Source organism: Wolffia australiana, chromosome 11 (genome assembly GCF_029677425.1).
Source record: "Wolffia australiana isolate 7733 chromosome 11, ASM2967742v1".
Classification (NCBI taxonomy): Eukaryota; Viridiplantae; Streptophyta; class Magnoliopsida; order Alismatales; family Araceae; genus Wolffia; species Wolffia australiana.
In genome coordinates this window covers 4,099,418-4,121,660 of record NC_135845.1, presented here as the reverse complement: position 1 = coordinate 4,121,660, position 22,243 = coordinate 4,099,418, and the positions used below count along the sequence as shown (strand labels likewise).

The following is a 22,243-nucleotide window of genomic DNA, read 5'->3' as shown; positions in this document are numbered from 1 at the left end:
TATTTTTATTCAATTTCAGCTTGAAGATGACTTCAGGAAGGCTTCGAGCTGCACCACTTGTATAACTCCTATCTCAAAAATTGTATAACATTTCTTGGAACTTATGATTTCCAAAAATAAATGAAACCAGCAAAGTACTCCAGAATGATCATCACATGATAAAGGATTTTTTAGTAAATTACTAGGGGTCATATGTGTTCTGTGGAATAAAATTTTCTGGATCTGTGTTTGGGGAAACATGTAAAGAAGTTCGTATGTAGTGAAAATTCATTGATGTCTAATATTGAGGTATGTGCTATTGTTGTTTCAATAGGAACATGTAAGAGTATTTTTTATTATTTCATTAAAATTATTCAGTTTAAAATATTGGAAAGGGGTCAATACAGAGAGGACTCAGGTTTAAATTTCATTATATCATGTTTAGGGGAGAACAGTAGATATGTAACATAAAATCTAATGGAAATATACTGAAATGGATAATATATAATTTATATATTCTTATCATTTCATGTATGGGTAAAAAACGTTGATGGTATGAGATGAGTTGGAAGGAAAAAGAAAAAAAAGGGAACTAACAAGATTGAGTCGTTATTTAAAAAAAAATTAGAGCCTTTAGACACCCTAGATATTTTTGAGAAAGGATATGAATGAAGAAAGTAGTTTAGGATGAGGAGAAAAAAGTATTAATCAAATTTTGAAGAAAAAAAATTAAAATTTAAGACTACGAAAGCAACTTACAGTCTCCAAAATATGCCTAGGCGATGAAGGCAAATTGTGCAGTAATTTTTAATTGTCATTGTAAATTGTAATTTACCTACAATAAAATAAATTTCATTAAAATCAAAAACTCGCTCAACTGTATAGTTTGAGTAAGGTTGTCTCCGCAGGGACTGGACTTTAGGGATGTATTTTATAATTGATTTGTTAGTTAATAAGCTATAATAATAACAAAAATAAAGATGATGAGTATAATAAGTAATAAGTAATTAGTAAGTAGATAGAATATTAGGTTAATAAGAGAGCCAGATAGTAGAGAGGGATAGTAAAAATGATTATTAAGATTTAAGTAGTTAGAGAAGAGTAATGTCATTCTAGTAAGGTGTAAGGAGCTAATAAATAAGAGTCATTAGTTTAATAGAGTAAAGCAGAAGAATAAGAATGGAAGTAGAAGATGGATAGATAGACACAGATTATTGAATTGGTGTATATAAGTAATCTAGATAAGTATTTATATATAATACGCATTTAAGATTGAAATAGATAAGAGATAAAATAAGTAATTATCTAACAATACAAGTAAGTAGCTAGATAGGTATTGAGAGATTAAGAGAAGACAAAGGGATTACTAGAAGTAATGAGGAAGTACATATACAATCGCCAATAGTTGCAGAGAATACCTTATATATTTATAATACCTACTTTATAGCTGTTATATATATTGTAATAAGTTTTGATATTTTTCCATAGTTGACAGAATGCCCGAAAGGATATCAAAATGAGATAGATATATAAATGTTTTTATATTTTATATGGTTTCTATAAGTAAAAATAGTAAGATATAGAGGTGATTCCATCAACACCCGAGAGTCGTTCGACGGAATGCCTCTGAGAGGTCGAGATGAGAGAATGGATATATATATGTATATATCTTGATTTTTGATAAGGTTGATAAAGGAGAAACTTATATTAATTAATAAGTATTCCTCGAACACACAAGGTGTTTGATGGAATGCCAAAATGAACTCGCTAAACCAAACATCCAAGAAAAGTAGATCAAGCTCGAATCATTAATAAAAATAAGCATCCAAAGTAAATGAAAACATAGAAATATAGTTCCGGATCTTCCCGGACATGGACGATGGACGGGGCGGGAAAATTTTTGTCCTGTCTGACATCCAGATTAAGTGCAGGGATGAAGGACGGGACAAAAGTTTCGTCTGACAATCCAAAATCCGTCCCATCCAGTCCTCCCGAGACATTTTTTTGTTCCGTTTGGGGAGTGAATTGTCCCGTCCCTTGTCCCAGACAAAAAATCCATTTAATATTTTTAATATATTAATATTGATTTTTATATGTTTTAGGGAAATACGGAGGACAGAGAACGCAAAGGGAAATAGTTACAATTATTTCTGAGCAGCGTCAGTTTGCACGCACGTAAAAATATAGGGACTTTGATGCAAATTGTCATTGCGAGGCCACTTGGCTACATCTCAATCGTCCGATGTGAATGTGATGATTTTTCATCCAGATTCATCCGTCCATTGTTCGAGACCTCTGGGTGAATGATGTTTTGTCCCACGGGATGAAAACCGTCCCGTCTGGTTGTCCGCGGGACGAATTTTCATCTCAAATTTTGTCCATACCCTTGGATGCGATGATATTTTCATCCTAGGATGAAAAAATCGGCCAGTCTACATCCCTGCACTATATATAGAAATCAACCAAAGAAAGTCACAAAGAACATGTATCGCCCTAATTCAAAGAGAAGGGGTGGCGGTGCTGGTCGCAGTCGCCTAGCTTTAGTGTGTGGTCTCCCTTTCTCGTCTCCTCTATCGGGGTGCAAATCTAGGCTGCTCCAGACCTTCTTCTGCACCATTTTGAGATGGCAAAACCTCACCTGAGCTGTCACCTTCTCCCACTTGGTAGGACGAGCCCGAGAAGGATCCTCTGGCGTTTTAAATCTAGATCAAAGGATGGGTGAATAGAGGCATCCGTGCCCCCTTAACAGCCTGGGAAAGGTCTCCCATGGCCATTTGATGGAGGGGGACGACCTTGGGGGTTCTCTCAGGCCATTGGATGGCCTGATGGTCCCCTCCGCCAGCCAAAAACCATCGCCCAGCCAGTAGCATCAACAGCCAGGGGCAAGGATGGGCAGAACTACCCTAGGCCATCCGATCCCCCTCATCTAGATCTGATAGTTGTGATTAAACCACAACAGAGGACTCGTATTATGTTGGTGTACCCCATTGGGCTAGGTCAGCCTGCTCCGTTAATTGCCCCATCAAAAGGTCCTACGTCCATGTCATCTACGAAAATCAAGAAGGTCGGATGGCTAAGATTATATCTGACTATTAGAAAAGTCCAAAATGACACAAGCTTTAGACTGAGTTGGCTTTAAGCCTAGTCATAATTTTATTTATAAAATTTCATTTGATTGCATCCCCTTGGGTGGCAATTGCTTTCAGTGTATCTGGGCCCGGTGACACGAATCTGAAGAGTACAACACATGCATTATCCCATAATGAAAATATTCAGAAAATGTAACTCTATAAGTATTTCGCGGAATATATGGAATAGAAAATAGAAGACTTCCCTCTATTGTGCGTGAGCTTCTCATTCTCTTCTGTGGGCCTTTTGTTGGGCATTTTGGGTCCTTGCTCAGCTAGTTGGCAACTGTTAATGGCACTCACTGGCGGTTGGCCAGCTTGAGCGCTGTGAGCTCGCTCGCTAGTGGTTGGCTTGATTGTCGCTGGGTTGTCTGTAACCTGGCCAACTCTGAGATAACGTTTTATATTTTTTTTATTCTTTTATACACATATTACACATATTTTGGGTATATCACTAGGCCAACAAGACTTTTTTATTTTGGGTAAATCACTAGGCCAACAATTTATTGGCAACCAAGAAACTCCAAGAACAGAAAAACCAATCTTCATAAATTGAATACTCATTAAATTTTATGTAGCCTCATCTTAGGGAAGCTCTGTCCTGCTGCCAGCCACTTGGTTGCTTTGTGAACCCTCATCTTAGGGAAGCTCTGTCCTTCATATAAGTAACATCAAAACATGATGAGACATCAGATAATAAAACAGGTTATACATGTTGTTTTCATCCTTAAAATGCCTTTAATATTCCTCAGTTATATGTAAACAAGGCCTCTTTTAGTTTTAGATTTTCATGAATCCATTCTATGAGGGACATGTGAATGTCTTTTCTGGGGAAAAAATGGCATGATCAAAACTTCCTTAAAAAAATTATTTTTGGGTTCATGTGCCTCCTTCGTCCATTAGCGCTTGGCGTTAGCTCAAATTGATACAAAAGTAGTTGATATTTAAATTGATACGTAACTCCTGAAAATTCATGAATATAAAATATTATTAGTTAAATATGTATTTTAATCAATAAAGTGATTTAAAGTTATTTTAAAATATAATTTATCAGCTTAATATTTAAAGTGATTAAGGCATATGCAAAAAGACATGATGCATAATAAATCACAAAATTTTCCAACACACATTAAATCAATGATGGAGCACACCAGGCCACCACTTCAGAGATGTCTTCGGAGCAGCCATCATTGCCATCGACATCCCCACCGGTTTGCATCCAGCCCGACCGGCACGCCAAGGCGCAAGTGAAGACACCGGGGTTAAAATACTTCAAGTAAAGCATGCCTGTATTTTTCATGTTTTTATTTCATTAGTATGTGCTCGTCTTTTTATCCTGTACATGTTTTTTTTTTGTCGTGTATGTGTCCGTCGTGTCGTGTTCGTGTTCGTATCATCATGTGTTCTGTTGTTTTTGTACCGTATGGTTTGCATGCTATGCATTTTATTTTGGTTTTAAAAGGGGTCCCTTTGTATAAGCACTTCCATGTTGGACCCTTTAAAGGGCTATTGGACCCTCTGTAAGGACCCATCATGGCCCTCCCATAGAAGGGCATGATGGGCACCCTATCTTGGTTAGCGACATTTTTTTCTTGTTGTTTAAGAAAGTTAGGTCAAAGCAAGAGCCGCTCATCAAGAGAAGAAGGGGAAGGAAGGGAGGGGAAATGTCCGAGTCACCCAGCGCTGCCTCTGTTTGCTGGATGAATCACCTCATGCCATTGTCATTGACCAGCGCCATGCGCATATGTTCGTGTGACACCCGCTCGTAGACCGCGACGGTGGCTGTCTTCCCGGGCCATTGAAAAAATTTATTGTGATGTTGATAATTTCAACAAAACACCCAATGACGATCAAGTTAATAATTTTGAGAAACCGTGGAAGTTAACATTGATTCAAATGCCAATGCCTGGAATGGTTGACATCATCAGTCTCCCACAAATATCTATGCCAAATATCAATGTTAATGGGCAATGTGATGAGCGTACATTTGGGTTCATTAACTCCATGAAAATATGCATCAATTATAATATCCTAAATTCATTGGAGTCACAAAAACAATTAAGCATCGCAAAGATTTGAGACTAAATCAATAAGAAATTGGGGATTACTATGATGATTTTATGCACTTAAAGTAAATTAAGATAATCAAAAAATGAAATTGATGGAAATATATGTGGCCGGCAAGCCAATCACACATTCCACATCTCGTTCTATGTTAATTAATAGAACATATTCATTATAGTGCACATGTGATGCTTATAATGAAGTCCATGAATACATGATCGGACTTAGTGAATTATGATGAGATTGTAATACGGAGATCTCTAGTCTTTAAGCATGTGTTCTAAACATTCCTATTCGAAGGATATGCGAGAAGGACATCGAAGTATCCGAATAGAATAACACTATCTAGCCTCACTCATATGATGAGTATGGTCCGTCCCGTTGCCATTAGTGTGGCGACACTAAGGGTAGATAGTGGGTGATCTTTAGTAGAAAGAGTTCATTGAATTGATCTGTAGGAATCCCTGAATGGTTTTATACCAGAATGTCAATCATATTGATTCATGTCATGGTTGTGTAAGTAGTCCTTAGACCTGAGACACCAAAGACATCTTGTGGACGGACGATTGTACTTTGGCTATGGCCAACGAGTCGCTAATCACGAACGAGTCTCTAATCATGGGATTCTAAACTGTCTTAGTTTGGGTACATCAAGAAGTTCACGAGGATGATTGAGTGTCAAGATGGGATCGTCCAACCTCGGTATAAGAGGTGAAAGCTCAAGGAAGATGATGCGATGAAGTCCTTGTCCAAGGCAATGAAATATCAAATGCATTAATACTAACTCGGATGACCGATTAGGGTTTGACAGTTGACCATACCCTAAGTTGTCAAAGGAGCGTCAAGTGGATGAGGGATTATACATACACGGTAATCGATGATGAACAGGTTCCATGAGTGAGTCGATACACACTCCTTTGTATCTTCTAGGACACGAGGTGTAGCTTGGCACCCCACATGTTGGAGACTAGACCTATCGATTAGGTTAAATTGATCTGACATTAATTAGTCTATATGATAATATAGTTAATTAATTTGGAAGGCAATAAAGGTTATTGGGTCACTAGAGTTGTTAACTGGACTAATACATGGGCCTAGAGGGTCACGCAAATGGTCTTTAAGACGTCGAAAGATATACTTACGTTTTGGGGATTTTTATGAAAAATACCCACTTAATGTAAATAGGGGAAGGCCCTGAATGAAATTCACCAAGGCCAGAATTGTTCAGGGGCCTTTCCCCTTCTTCTCCCATCTCCCAACACTCCCTCTCCCTCCCCGATGTGATCGGGATGACGTAACGACACCGACGGAGACAGAACGGGCTCGTCAACAAGAAGGAGGAGATCCGACATGCCTAGGACAGCGTGGATACGTCTAGAGGCTGCACACGTGAGCAGCTCGACTCGGCTCACTCCGGGATCCAAGAATTCACACATGTGATCCGTGGAAAGGTACATTGTTTCATGTTTTGTTGATGCCATTCAATTCCTTCAAGTCTGCCGCTGCGAATCATTTTTATTTATTCATCTATGTTAAGGCCTCTAGAACCCAACAGAAATGTGATCAGATGATAAATATGGAAAAAAGATGGAATGGGGTTTAAAATGAGCCCAAGATCATTAAAAATATCTTAGGGATAAAGTGATGTGTGAGGAAAGAAAAGGTATTAATAAAACCTAATTATCATCCCAGACAGTAGATACGCCAAGCAATCAATCCAATTCATGCGAGATCTATGATTTAATCAAATTAACTCTGACGTTGATACTTCCTCCATGAAAACTAATACACCTGGGATTGATTCAACGCAATCTTGAGGGTCTTTTGTTTGAGATGGTGTCAATAAGTGCTAGGAATCATTCATCCTTACCAAGGGTTGAAGAATTATGAAGTATGGAGGAAAGAAAGAGATGACTACAAAGAGAATCAAAGCAGAGTTTACGGACGATCATGGCCATTTGTCCATTTAGGGGGTGGGATAGCTAGAATGTGGTGACGTCTTTTTTCTTTAAAAAGAGAGGAGAGAAGAGAGATATTAAGGGGATAAAGAAGATTGGTGTCCAGAGAAGACATCCAATTTGTGCGGACACCCCCAGATCATGACATGTGTCACGCCCCAATTCACCTTACAAAAGCATGATATGTCCATCAATTTGTGTGTTATTTTTTTAGCTAATCTCGTGGGTCAGGTCCGCCAGATCTAACGGTTATGGACATGGATCAAGATCATGGTAAAAAATGGTGCCACGTGTTCCTGCAAAAATAACAAACTTTAGTCCTACATGCAGATTATTGAGAAAATATTGGACTATAATAATCTAAGCCAATAAGTTGGTTAATGATTAATATTCACAGACATATCAACCCCCTATATATATGATATGCATGGCCCATGCTGGTGCATCATTCAGGCCTGCACAAGAGCACTCCACGTAGGCATATGCTCATGTGTGCTCTATTGGCTCACCTTAATTGTGTACCACCCATCCGTGCTGTGACATGCTGAACCTAGTTTTTATTTTAACCCTCATTTTATCATAATTTAAATTGCACAACATAACTAAAATTAAATAATAAAAAAATTAAACATTTATTTTTTCACCCTTCATTTAAAACATATTGCTCATTTTGGTATGAAAAATTCCCTTTGATTTCTAATCAAAACCTACTCGGCCTCTTGTCCCCTGAAATTAAATTAGACAAAAATACTTTAGCATGAATTCTATTACAATGGTTTAAAATTTCCATATTGAACCAAGTTCTTCATTTCCTTCTCATATTTTGTGCAATTCTTCCTCACTCAAAGGGTGCAAACATGAATATGGTTAATTTGCAATCTATTGACCTTGGAAAATGTCACGCATGATTTATGAATAAAATAAACCCTAAATAGATGCAAAATGAATACATGAGTGGAGAGGCATGATGAGTGCAAAAATTTCACAAAAGCATAATAAAGTGCATTAGCAAGATGCATTAACATCTGTCAATAATGATGAAAATGACTGAATTTATGGCACACTATCAGTATGATGTTATGCTTTTTTAGAAAGTCCTCATCCCTAGGATATTTTTTATATTTATATAATAATGTAAATATATTAATCTATATAGATCTCTCCCCATTTATATATACATATTGGTCTATTTGTATGTCTATTTATTCATATATCATCTTACCTATGTAGTATGTATTATGTCTTTCTATCGAAAAATGTTATATGTTTTTATTTATATTAATGGTTCTTGATGTCTAAAAAATATGGACGATCACATTAACCTCATTTTCATGTTAACCTCATTCTGATGTGACCAACAGGCCGAGTGGATCTGTAACTGTCTGTAACCATCCATTGTAGAACTATCTATAAATACTAACCCATTTGTAACGATTTTGAAATAAGAAACAAAGCAACGATCTTTAATCATTGTTCTTGTCTCTTCTCCATCTCTACTCTCATTCTTCTTCCTCTTCTTCTACATCTTCTATCTTCTCTGAGCGATTTTACACAGAACCCCATAAGAAGACCAAGTAAGGCTCGCTTCGATGTTCCTGGAAGGCGATGCCAAGTTATGGTGGCCGAGATGGCTACGAGATCCGACGAGGTAAGCCATTGGTTCATGGGAGGAATTCCAAGCAGAACTGGCCTCTCAGATCCAACCGACAAAAATCCATTATTCCGGGTGGGCAAACCTCTACGAGCTATGGCGAATGAGCTCTCCCAGAGATTATGTCAATGCCTTCACATCTATTCTACTCAATATTGAGGACATGAGCGCCTCCAACCAGCTCTTTTTCTTCTCGAAGGGGCTCCAACCCTGGGCGAAACTAGAGCTTCAAAACTCACTGGGAACAAAACTCACTACTCTCTTGGATATGTAACACAACGCATATCACAGAAAATAAAATGTAAGACTTACTTTTTTATTTTCAAACTAGATACATATATAGGAACTAATGTTCCAACCGACATAGAAACCGACATAAAAGTTTTTTAGAAAAGTCAAGAATACTAACACAGACGACCTTTCAACCTCCATTGCTATTACAGAATCACTGATGGATATTACGACAAACTTCCATCGAGAAGGATAATCATTCAGGAGCTCGGGGACGCGGCAGAAGTGGGAAAGGTCAAGGCATGACACCAACCCCTCTGCCGGCCACCAGTAAAGGATCCAGCTTCACCTCCCCATCCGGCTCTGGACCAAAAGGCAGTTGTTTCAATTGTGAGGGCCCCCATTGGCAGTCCAACTGTCCGAAGGGAAAATACTCCTTCCAGCGAGCACATGCCATACAGACGGAGGAAGAACCAAAGAGGGAAGATAGAGATGTTCCTGTCATCCAATTCAACTCTTGAATGTCGTTCAGACGACCTCGGGAAGGCATCAACTTACCACGCCCTATTTGATCATTCGCACATTCGCATATCAGCCAATCATCTGCAGACAAATGGTAAAACAGAGCGGATGAATGCGATCCTCGAAGATTTCATCCGGCACTTTGTGCGCACAAGTCAGAGAGAATGGCCTGATTTGCTGGAGGTTGCTCAGTTCGCCCATAATCTTTGGCGGTCATCCTCGACGGGTGTGTCCCCCTTTGAATTGGTGACGGGAAGGAACCGGACTCACCTCTCAGCTTGCTTCTCAGTAAAACAGAGACAAAATGTTCGGCGGCTGATCAAAATGCTTCGGAGCGAGCAGAACTACTGGACACAGCTCGGTACAATCTGAAAAGAGCAAGACAGTGGATGATGCAGGCGGTAGATGCTCACCCACGTGATATCTCCTTTCAAGTTGGCGACGAAGTCCTCCGGATTTTCCCAGCGCATCACAAACTATAAGGAAGATACATCAACCATTACTTCCACCGTGTCGGATACAGTGGATAAAATCAATGCTCTGAGAGAGATAATGGGAGGAGGCCGTTTCCACAGCCACGATAAGGTTGAATATCTGTTCTAGTGGCGTCGCCAACCGGAAGAAGAAGCAACCTGGGAGAACGCCAAAAATCTATGGAAATTTGAACGTCAAATGCAGGAGTTCGAACAGATTTTCTCGAACACTACTTGGGACAATGATCCTAGTTTTCCTTTACGTTGTATGTTCTTTAGGATTATTAGAAAGTTTATGTTCTTTCTCTCTCTCATCTTCCGGTCATTGGCAATCTCTGCCGTGACACAAATGTTGGAACCTGGCTCTCTCACTTCAACAACTCACACAGAGAAGGGAAGAACACTCACTCACTCTCTTGATCTCACACAGAGAAACAAGATGCAAGAACACTTGAGAGAGAAAGGAACCTTGATGCACACAGCATGAAACAACAATGAAAACACCTACATATTTATAGGCACTCCCCCATAACTGCCTATAGATCTAAACTCAGCACAGCCACACACCTGTCCATGTACTTGGTCTTCCAAGGAACCCAGTCTTTAGCTCCTCAAAATAAGTTGTAGCCTCCACATCTCCTTAAGCCATGCTGACTTGGTCATTATTGACTTATTAAAAACTACCAACTCCTTAAAATTACTGAGTCAAGATTAACTTCTCCAACAACAAAGTCTTGGCCAAGGACTTGGTCTTCCGAGGACACATGTTCCGCCATTCAGAAACTGCTTGACCCTTTCACACCTATACCCATTCAAAACCTTGACTCATTCAAAAGCTAACTGTGTAAAATAACGTGCCCAATATTAAATTAAATCATAAGAGGTCATGGCACGTTCGATGTGTCACATATTGATTAAAATAAGTCCTTCCTTTCTTTTTCTTAATCCTAATTAGTTTACACAGAATAGACTATGTCGAACATAATACATGTAGTTTATGACGGCATTGTTTCTTATATAATGATAATTCTGGTTCATTAATGGAGAGTTGACTCTGTCAAGAACAATGACTTCGAACACGATACTTTTTCAACGTCAGTAACGTTGATTTTTTTGCACAACTCAAAGAACACGCTTTTATCTTGAAAAAGTACTTTCTGGGACATCTTGGGAGGCCTATCTACACTACAACCACTCATATTTATTTTCTTGATTGTATTGGAAGAAATTGCTCTCCGTAGATTGCGGCCTACGGCTTTCTCGTCGGAGAAGAAACTCTCGTGGATTCCATAACAGTCCAGGTGAATCTTTCCCCAAATACTCTGAACTCATCTCACCTTATTTATGGTATCTATCCAGAATCCCCAGATTCATTATTATTCTTCATTTTGAAGAACTTATCTCTGCAGACCATGATTTACTAATTCATTGTTTAACAACTCATCTCTGCCCTTTATCTCGTATGCTCAATATGGATAATTACGATTTCATTTCTGTCTTTCAGCTTCATTTTCTGCGAAAAGACTCGACCATGGAGGAGTCCCCAGAGAGTTTCCCAATAAGAATACACGAACAAGGGGGAAATAATCCTCAATATATCGACGATGACAATCTAGTGGATTCAATAGTTCGTCGCCTTGAGCAAATAACGCCGAACATGAGCCAGGCGCCGATCTGCAGGGTAGTTTCTACAATTCGCGACGTAAAGCCGAGTGTTTACGAGCCTCAGATGATCTCTATCGGTCCTTATCATCACGGCAAAGAGCGCCTGCAGGAGATGGAAGAACTCAAGCTCGCGTTCCTCGCAGACTTCCTAACCCGAAACCCGAAAAAAGACCTCGCTGCTTGTATCAGCAAGATCAGGGAGCACGAGGAGCGCATCAGAAACTGCTACGCCGATGGCCTGAGGATGTTAGACAGCGACAGCGTCGTGGGTATCATAACCATCGACGGGTGTTTCCTCGTTGAGTTGATAATCGTTGTATCCGGTAAAGCTGAACCAGGTTCCTGGGCAAGATCGATGGTCTGGAGATTCGATGACATTGTCAGCGACTTATTCCTGCTTGAGAACCAGGTTCCCTTCTTCGTCTTAGAGGAGATATGGAAGACTCTGGATTGCGACTTGGCCATCGAGGCGGACGACGTATTGGGGTTTCGCCCTCTCCGTGATGCCGGCGACGTCAATCTCCTCAACCTGTTTATCGGCCTGGCGGTTGAATACTCTTCGATCGGCTTGCCGACTTTAGATGATAATTCTCCCTTGGAGATAACACAGCAGCCACATCACCTGCTGGACTTGCTTCATTCCATAATTTTCCCGAGATGGACTCCGCCAGATGACATTTACACGGTAGTTAATACGTCACATATTCCTTGCGCGGTCGAGCTTAAGAGGAAAGGGTTGAAGTTTGCGAAGGCGGAACACACTTTAAACGACGCTTTCTTATCCTTTTCCGATCGGGTGATAAGCATGCCTTCCGTCTATATCTTTGACGACACAACTCCCCAGCTTCGAAATCTCATTGCTTATGAGCAGTCTATTCTGGAGGTTGATTACAAGATATCCAGCTTTGCCGCGCACGTCGACGATCTCATTGAAACGGCGGCCGACGTAGCAGTGCTCCGGGAGAGTGGGATCCTGCACTGCGGACTGGGCAGTGATATCGAAATCGCTAATCTCGTCAACGAGTTGGGTAAGGGAGTATCCATCAACCGCATGAACGTGGTCTGCGGAGATATCAACAAGTATTATAACTCAAAAAAGGTCGCGTGGAAGGCAGAGTTAAAGCAAAACTATTTTTCGAGCCCATGGCAGGCAACGGCTGTCCTTGCTGCTGCCTTTCTCCTTTTGATGACCATTATCCAGACAATTTTCGCCGTTCTATCCTACACCCGATCCAACCCAGGTTAACTCCATCACGCCCGGTTTACCTGTGTCTTTCTTTTATCCGTTTATCTCCTTGTAAACTTCTTCATCTCTTTGTCTGTCTGTTTGGTGGGATGTTAATCATCTATCCCTTTGTTTATTCCTATTTATCTAGCAGTCAACCTTTCAGAAAGTTGGCGTTGAGGTAGACAGGGCTGACCAATTCCTTGTGGACAAATTAGCTCATTGACTAACAATTTTTTAAAGAGCTGAACTGAAAATTATGGGAGATTTTTGTTCGCGACTTTTTCAAGTAATCACACGCTTGTGTTTTAATAATTTTTTGTCATATTAAGTACTTAATCACACGCCTTGTCGATCGTAGTCGTTTCTGGTTGTGATAAGGGAATGCGGTAGCCTAGTTGTTTGACCGTGCGCTAGAAATTTAAAAATTATGTGCATGCGTCACAGCAAGAAACATCCAAGAAAAAACATACGGAGAAACCATTGTAGCGCAGTGCCAATATTTTCACGTTTTAATAAAACTCAAGTCCTTCAGTATACGAGTACAGTTATGACCAAATTACAACGCGATATGAGCTTGGAAGATATATTACAATAAAATGGAGTCAAGGATATTAAGATTTTCCAAAATATATAAAAGCTATCATTTTCTGGGGAAAACATAAATGGTGAACTACAATTTTGATAATATTTAGAAATATAAGTTATGATAAGCTGTAAAAGTGCTACCAGAAAAGTAATGATTTAAATCACTAATTTCATGAAAATTGATATTTAATTAGATTGGACTTTAGCTCTCACTTTCTGGAAGAAATTATAAATGGTGAAATAGTATTTAGATACTTCATAGAAATAGGTGATGGAAAAGTTTAACAGTATTACTGAACAAATAATGATCTAATTCACTAATTTTCCATGAATTCCTGAAGATTAATAACTACTTCCCATAAATTCCAATTTTTATGATTTGGTAAAGATTAATATTAAATTAGGATTGAATTAAATATTGAACTGAAAATTATGGGAGATTTTCCATAAACTCGCGAATTTTTAAAGTAATCACACACTTATGTTGCCTGAATGTTGCCATATTAAATACTGAATGTTGCCTTGTCAATTGTAATCTCTTCTGGTTGTGATAAGGGGATGCGTAACCTCGTTCTTAGACCATGCGCTAGAAATTCAAACACTTGTTTCATGCGTCACAACTATTAGCCAATGAGCCTTTTGAATCTAACTATTATTGATTGGATAACCTTAGTCACAACTATTATTGAATCTAGCCTTGAATCTAAATCGCTTCTGGGTGCTATAAAAGGATGCAGTAACCTACTTTTTTGACCATGCGCAAGAAATTAGCACATTTAGTTCATACGTCACAACTATTAACTTGTAGTGCAGTACCAGTTTTCTGGCATTTTAGTTCAATTTGAGTGATTCCTTATATGCTGGTATATCCAAATTACAGCACCATACGAACTGGGAGGATATAATCGAACAGGATTTAGTTTTGGTGACTTATCTTAATTGGGCTAATTCAATGTTTTTTCGAGGGAAAAAAATTCTGCTTAAAACTCCCTCTAAATTGTGTTTTTGGGATAAAACTGGCTCACTGACACATTGGAGCATTGCTTTAGCTCCAATGTTTGGTCATCTCAAGATGCAACTTTAGTTAATAGCTTACTTTAGACCTAATTTCTGAAACTTTATACACTGTAAATACTAGAAGACAAATATGTATTCACATCAGTAAATTAATGTTTTTTATTTTAAAATATAGATTTAAAATTCTAATATTCATAGTAATTAAGATTTAGGCGAAAATGCATGATGCATCAGAAACCATTAAGAAATATGATAACACACATTAGTCAATTTACCATTGATAACACAAATTCAACTATAAGATAATCATGAAGATAAGAGGATTTTTTACAAAATCAAAGATTTTAGCGAAGCTTAACCCTAAAAAAAACATATACTAATAGATAAATTAATGAATGATACATCATTTCTATTTAAAATAAAATGAACACATCTAACTTAAATATAATTTGAAGTAAAAAAATAGATGAGAAGAAATCAGTACCATTGAGAGAGACTAAACTAAATTTGTTCTAGCGGCTATACTGAGTTCCATCAAATATGTTAAAATATATGTATTATAATATAGGTTAGGATTTTCTATTCTAATATTTCAACTTAATAATCTACACGGATGATTTATCAATCCTTAAATGAAAAATAATTATTTACACAACATTAATAATAACATTTTTAGAGCTTAAAGTTTTATTCATATACATATACTAAGAACTGTGGTGGCATAGGAAAGAGAGAACATATGGTAGTATAGCCGCTAGAGTTGGATTTAAAAATCAATCATACACAAACAAAATGTTATCAATATATTGGAGAACATATAGCTCTATAGTAGTTGTGAAACCAATAAACAAGAGAATTCAAGGACTCGCCTCAGACCAATATATATGATCTAGATCGGCAAACTGTCTTCTAAAAGATGACTTTATTCATAATTGACTCAACTCAAAACATAAAGAAAATAAATTGATAAGAAAACTACCTTTTACTCAAACTACATGTATATAAGCAATTATGAGTCTTTTTTAAAGACGTTGTGGAATCCATTAATAAATTTAACATGAAACATTACATGAGAGAATTAGACCCTTCCCTTTTATTCAGATAAAATTTTGGAATTTGGTGGTTAGTGTGCAATGGCAACCTATGTGTTCTGAAAAATACCCATTATTGATGCTCAGTCCTCATATGCATGTCCTGCAACTTTTCAAAATATTCTTCAAACTTTACATAAATATTTTGGAAGGCATCATCATTGACTTTTAAAAAAATTATGATCCTCTGATGAGACCTCTTTGGCAAAAACTAAGGCCTTGACCCACCTTTTATCATATATATTGTCCAAAATCCTATATATTCCAAAAGTCCCAAAGAAACATGTTTAAAATCTGATGTCATAGTCTTTTATCTTTTGGCATGATGATGCTAGTTTTGTGTTTTTTATCAGAATCGAATAATTAGGAAACAAGAAATATAGTATTACTGATAGTTATTGGCTTTCTATCATCATAATGTGATTGATATTTTAACCCATTGCGAAATATATATCAATAAGTAGAATTTTATAAACCAATCACAGAAACTGACGCAGGAAAACTAGGGGAGCTGACGACTCGGGAGACGGGAATGACAACGATGGATGGAGGATGCAGGACGGGTTTGGATAGAGGGACGAGTTTGGATAGAGGGATAAAACAAACCGCAAAATCCACACGATCGAATTCGAAAACTTAAAAAACTGATGAGATAATGGTGGTGCAGCCCCGTTCCTCGTCAAGGGCGGGAGTATTGTCTTAAACCCCCGCGACGATGCCAAAGCACCTAATCTAATACTACCAATTCACGTCCACGGGAAATCTCACGCAAGGAAAAATTTGTGGTATCTCCAAGAAATTCAAATCAAATCTGACGGCGGTAGAAGAATCTTTGCGGAACACTAGACGAAGAACACGCGTCACCAAAGAGTTCAGGCATACATTAGCACCGGAGTGCGTGAATTAGGCTGTGGGAAATTTCGGTGGTGATGTGACTGGGCAATCCGGGCATTGTATGGCCTGCTGGACAAAATATCTGGGCGTTCCAGGTGTTGAGCGGCCCTGGCAAAGACTTGATCAAGCTAAGTTGGGCTGCGTGATGACTATGACGCTTGGGTGTGGCCGACGAGCAGTGATGTCATTGTCAGAGATTCAGGCGTAGGCGACTTCCCGTGTGCGTAGAGCACGCGTAGGGTGCACGGAGCGCCAACACACGCGCGGAGAATGCGAAGGGCGTGCAGCGCACATGGAGCACTCGGAGCGTGCACGTCTCAAAGCTTTGGACGGCGTCGACGATGACCAGTGTCGGTGGCACTAGCGGCAAGCGCTGGCGTGCCTGGCACCAGCGGGTGCCAGTGCGCGCGGTTGCTAGCGGGCGGGGCGGTAAGCGCTGGCATCTGGCGTAGGCGGCCCTTTGTAGGGCGGCTGGCGCTGTGCGTCTAGCGTGGGTGGCCCTGGGCAGGAGGGGCCGGCGCTGGCGTCTGATGTGGGCGGCCTAGAGCGGGCAGCCTGCACTCGGCATCGGCGCAAGCGGCCCTAGGCGGGGGCAGCCAATGTTGGCGTGTGGCGCGGGCTGCCTAGGGCGGGCGACCTGCGTTGGGCGTTAGCGCGGGCGGCCCTAGACAGGGCAGTCAGCGCTGGCGTTTGGCGCGGGTGGCCTTGGCAGGGGCGGCCCATGCTGGGTGTTGATGCGGGCAGGTCAAGAAGATGATGGAGAGAGAGATGGGAAGAAAGTATGAAGAAAGGAATGGAGAGAGAGAGAGATGTGTGGTAGCCGGCGGTGGCGACGATGGCTACGGTGACGGCGGCAACTAGAGGGAGAAATGAATGAGGCCCTATATAGTACGTGCGTGCACCGACGAGCGGTGTTGCCGTTCCAGAGCAATGACGGGTCGTCTGAGTGACGCCTGACGGGCCTCCTGAACCTCACCCGAGAGAGTCGAGGACGAGTACGTCGCCAAACGGGAAATTCCCGCTGATGTGCTCACACGCGTCGGGTGTTCCCGACTCGTACTGGATGGGTAAAGACCCTCAAATGATATCGTCATTATCTCAATCTGTATCACGCTCACCTATCTAACCCGAGCGCGGAGGAGGCAATACGAAAGTATACTGAAGAACGTAAAGGACGTAAGGAAAGCGAGTGAGAGAAATACCGTCGTCGCGCTGGCGACTGACACTCGTATTCGGAGATCCGTAGAGGTGCAGAAATTTGGAACGCAGTCAGGAGATGTCGAAGATGGGCCGCAGGAGAAACCGTCGCCTGCAACAGCTCGCGCGTAGTGGATAGGCGACCAATCGGGACAACGCCGATTGTAGGATCCGATGACGAGCACGGGCCGCACTCGCAGAGCGTTACTGGTCAGAACGGTCACCGCCGGTGGGAGGGTAGGGTGATCGGTTGGTGGCATTTCGGCGACGAGATGAGCCGATGGGCAGATGATGGGGAGAAGGAAGCGTCGAGGTGGTGGGATGAGAAAGTAAGGGGGGTGAACGGGGTAAGGGGAGTTAGCGCAACGAGGATAAGTAAAGGTTGGACGCAAGGAGTGAGAATGGGGAAGAAGTCAAGCGTTGGAAGAGTCGAGGGGTGATAGGTGGGAGAGTGCGGTCGAGAGATGTGGGAGTGATGGAAGAGTCAAGGTGGAAAGAATGGGCGAACCATCGTCGTGCGGGTGAGAAGATGGCGGTCGGAAAAGAAAAGAAAGGGGGGAAACGACGGCGTGGATGCGAGGAGGAAAAAAAAGGAAAGTAACGGCAGAGAGGCACGATGGAAGTTTGCGGGAGGAAGAATTAGCGCGGGGAAAAGAAAAGAAAGGAAGGGGGGGGCGCGAGGGTGAACTGCAGGGGGTAGAAAGGTCGCGGTTAGAAACCTGCGAGATGCTGTGTCTGACGGGAAGAGACGGAGCGACGTAGCAGAGAACGGGGCAGAAAGAAAAGCACGGCCGAGCGGAAGCAACGGCCGCGGGGGAAAGGATGAGGGAAAGATGCGGGGAGAGAAATCGGTGGCAAGGAAGGTCGAGGCGTCGGTAAGAGGTACGGGATGACGCTACGGTGGCTGAATTTGGCGGTTTCCGGCAATCAGACAGCGGCGTGACGGACGCGGGGAGTCCGACGGCGGCGCTGCGGGTCTACGGCGGGGGAACGGCGGCGTATCGGCTGGGAGTTTTCTCTTCTTTCTTCTTCTCCTTCTCTTCTTCTTTTCCTTCTCTTCTTCTTCTCTTTCTCTTCTTCTTCTTCCTTTTCTTCTTCTTCTTCTTCTTCTTCTTTCTTCTTCTTCCTTCCTCTCACGAACGTGACTCTTCCACCTCTTAAAAATAACTGTCAATTTTGGAAAGAGTGGTCTTGGGCGCCCACCTCTTCCCCTTATATAATGGTTGAAGGTGGGCTCCCTTTTAACAACAAAGAAATAACAGAAAAATAGGAAGATAATGGGCTTGTAAGGCCCATGTGAGGGGAAGACGTCCTCATCTGGGCTCTTCCCCTCACTACACGATGACGCATAAGATACAAAACGAAAAAAAAGCGAAAGGGGAAAAGTAGCAGCTCCGAAGGCGATGTGCGCGCGCGTCATGCCAAGTATTTGAACTCGGGGTCGCATGTCGCTGCGGCGGCTCGTCGTGTCGGCTGGCACGTGGCGGTGGCAGGCTCGATGACGACGGTGGTTCCTCGCGTGCAGGCTCGATGATGTCCGGAGGCTCCTCGCGTGCTGGCTCGATGACATCCGGCGGCTGCTCTCGTGCTGGCTGGATGACGTCCGGTGATGCTGCGCCATCAGTATCCCTCTTATCCACAGATCTTCACAGCTCCCATGAGCCAAGGCACAAAACTCTGTATGTTCACTTGAACATGCCACAACCTTTTGTTTCTTGCTTCTCTAAGTAACCAAACTACCACCAAAGAAAGTACAACACCCAGATGTGGATCGTCTGTCTATAGTTGAACTGGCATAGTCAGCATCGCTATAGATTTTGAACACCACCTCGAGTAAACAGGATGCCTTGTCCAATAGTTTTCTTCAGGTATGCCAAGTGATGTAACACGACATGCTCGGCTCGTCGTGTAGCACCAATAGGGTAGTTATTATGAGAAAAAGCCAAGTAATAAAATGCAAGCAATTTTAAATGGGGGAATGGAACGAGAAATCACGACGACCAACTGACACGGGCGAGAATCAAGAGACGACACTGAGGTGTCGAGTCTTGCCCAGGCTCCCAATGATCCGAGGGACCAGCTCAAAGACCAAAAAAAGTGGGGGGATGTGTCACCGTCTAGTGGCGTCTGTATCATCGTTGCTAGCAAGATAACCCAACACCGTCAAAGACGTGCCCTAACACGAGAAGGTGGTTGTCCTATTTTGTCGTCAAGGGATCTCTCAAGGCAGAGGAACAGAAAAAACAACAATAGATGAAGTAACAATACTGTGAAATAATAAGAGGGGGATGGGAGAGATAACCTAAGCTAGCAGGGGCCAGGGCCATGTGGCCTCCAACGGAAAAAAAGGAGTCTTGAGTCCTAGAAAGAGGAGAGCATGGCAGTCCAGTGTTCGGGTAGGATGTGATGTAACAAGACAATCAAAACTGACACGTTGTGTTATGTCCGACGGGTGGACTCTAAAAACAATGATGAAATGGCGTGGAATAAGGCATATGATTTAAGAATAAAATTTTAGAGAAAAGTGCGTCAATCGTCAGATGATCCGAGACGTAGTTCAATTAGATGACACGTGACGTGTGTTGTCACCGGTCAAGCTCCCAATGATCTGAGTGTTCAGTTTGGGAGCCAACATAATGGAGAACGTTCACCGTCCGTGAGCGTCTGCAACATCAGCGTGAACAAACAGATTAGGCACCGTCAATGAGAATCACTATCACTAAACAAATGGAAAATCCTAAATTCCACTCTTAAGTTCTCTCGATCCAAAGGAACAATGAGAGCCCAACACTGAAAAAATTAAGTCACGCTGTAAAAGGAGGGGGAAGGTGGAAAGATTTACCTTGGGAATCGCATTTTGGTTGCTATAGAGAGTTGTTGTCGAAACCATCCAGAAATTTAATGTTCCTGAAAATCCAAAATATTGATTGTGACTGAATATCACAACCACTCAGCAGATGAATGCAGCAACATACTCTATCAAAATAGTTTGACACTGACGGTTCCTCCGGTCGATCAGAGTGACTCAATTTCCACGTTGAAGGGGTGGATTCCAATAAACGATGAGCGAGCAAGAACCTTTGGGAGAGACGACCAAACAGGAACAATCAGTGATGAAGATGAAGACGGTCTATGGCAGATCGGGATTCCTTCGGCTGAGGGATCAGAATCACTGTCAGGCTGCTGGATTGGCACGATGGATGAGGGAAAATGGGCGGCAGCTTAGAAATAATAAGCATAAATTGGTTGATCCATTTATTGGCAAAGACTGTTGGATAGAACTCTAGGAGACAACACAAGAGCCCCTTCTAACTCACACAGAAAAAGAAAGGAAAACACTTGTTGGTGTGATTTATCTTTGGTCCACACATGTATTTATACAACTCAGGGGGCTACCACCTTGGTAGGACACTTAACTACCATTCAGTTAGAGTCACATACCTGTGATTATCACAGCCATCCATTCAGAAACAGAAAAACTATCTTGAAACAGAAACACCAACAAAAAACTGTTCTTGTAACAGCTTTCTTCTAGATTACCTCCTTCAAAGACTGGAAAAGAATCATGCGACCTCATGCACTATAAACGCAATCGATCGAGACTGATCAGCGCATTGCAGTCCGTATGCGGATTTCAGAGTCCGATGGGAGAGGAAATATTCGGGTAATCGAACGTAAATCAATCCCGATTTGTAGAAAATCTCTGGGATTCAAAGTTGAGAATATTCGAGGCCTATGAGCGTCAGGGAAGGGCCACCGGTCGGCCTGATTTCACGACGCCCTAGTGAAAGTTAGTGATTGATCACATGATGTCCAAGTTTCCCCTTCTTCTTCTACGTTGTACCTATCTTCTTCTTTCAGGAAAGAAACAAAGAAAGATGAACCAAAGAAATAATAATTATAATGCCACTGAATTCAAAACAAAAGAGATCTGACTTTTCAACATAGACTTCTTCTTCTTCTCCACATCTGCTCTCCCTTCTTATATTTGGGAAGTGGCAGTTGTGGGGAAGGTACCCCAATGGGGCCCCCCTCTTCAGGGAGAGCCTATTAGGCTTCCATTAAGAGAACTCTTTTGGAGAAGAGAAACCCATCAAGGTTTTCTTCCCCTAAAGAGGACACCAAATCAAATTCAAATAAATAAAGCTTTTAGGAGGCCAATATCGCGCATGAGGGGCCTCCCATCAGTCCAACAACAATGTAAACTTAAAACCATAAAATTTTGTGCCCTGACATTGGACATGTAGCGAGACGACGATGCTGCTTGCCAAACCTGGTAGTGGAACTGTGGTTGCTTCACAAGCCAGGGCTGGCGACGGGTCAGAGCGGAGTCGGCTGGATGGTCCTCATCAGGATGTCGACTCAACACACTCAAAATCCCCACGAGTTGAGGGTGGATCTGGACAGAAAAGGGCACGGTGGACGGTTGGTCATCAGACTAAGATGCCCACTCAACACGCTCTAGGGGGCCACGAGTTGAAGATGAATCTCGAACAGAGAAGTGTTGGATTGGGCGATCCGTCGTTGGGTGGAAGTGCATGTTCAACATGATCCGGCTCC

General features: G+C 41.6%; 1 protein-coding gene across 1 annotated transcript; it reads left to right on the top strand.

Moving 5' to 3' along the window:
* The first annotated feature begins 11,161 nt into the window (after positions 1–11,161).
* On the top strand, positions 11,162–13,065 carry LOC144709443 (UPF0481 protein At3g47200-like). The gene is made up of 2 exons (XM_078582995.1): positions 11,162–11,307; positions 11,511–13,065. The coding sequence occupies exon 2, from the start codon at positions 11,538–11,540 to the stop codon at positions 12,915–12,917; it is 1,380 nt and encodes a 459-aa protein (XP_078439121.1). The 5' UTR covers positions 11,162–11,307; positions 11,511–11,537; the 3' UTR covers positions 12,918–13,065.
* The last annotated feature ends 9,178 nt before the right edge of the window (positions 13,066–22,243 follow it).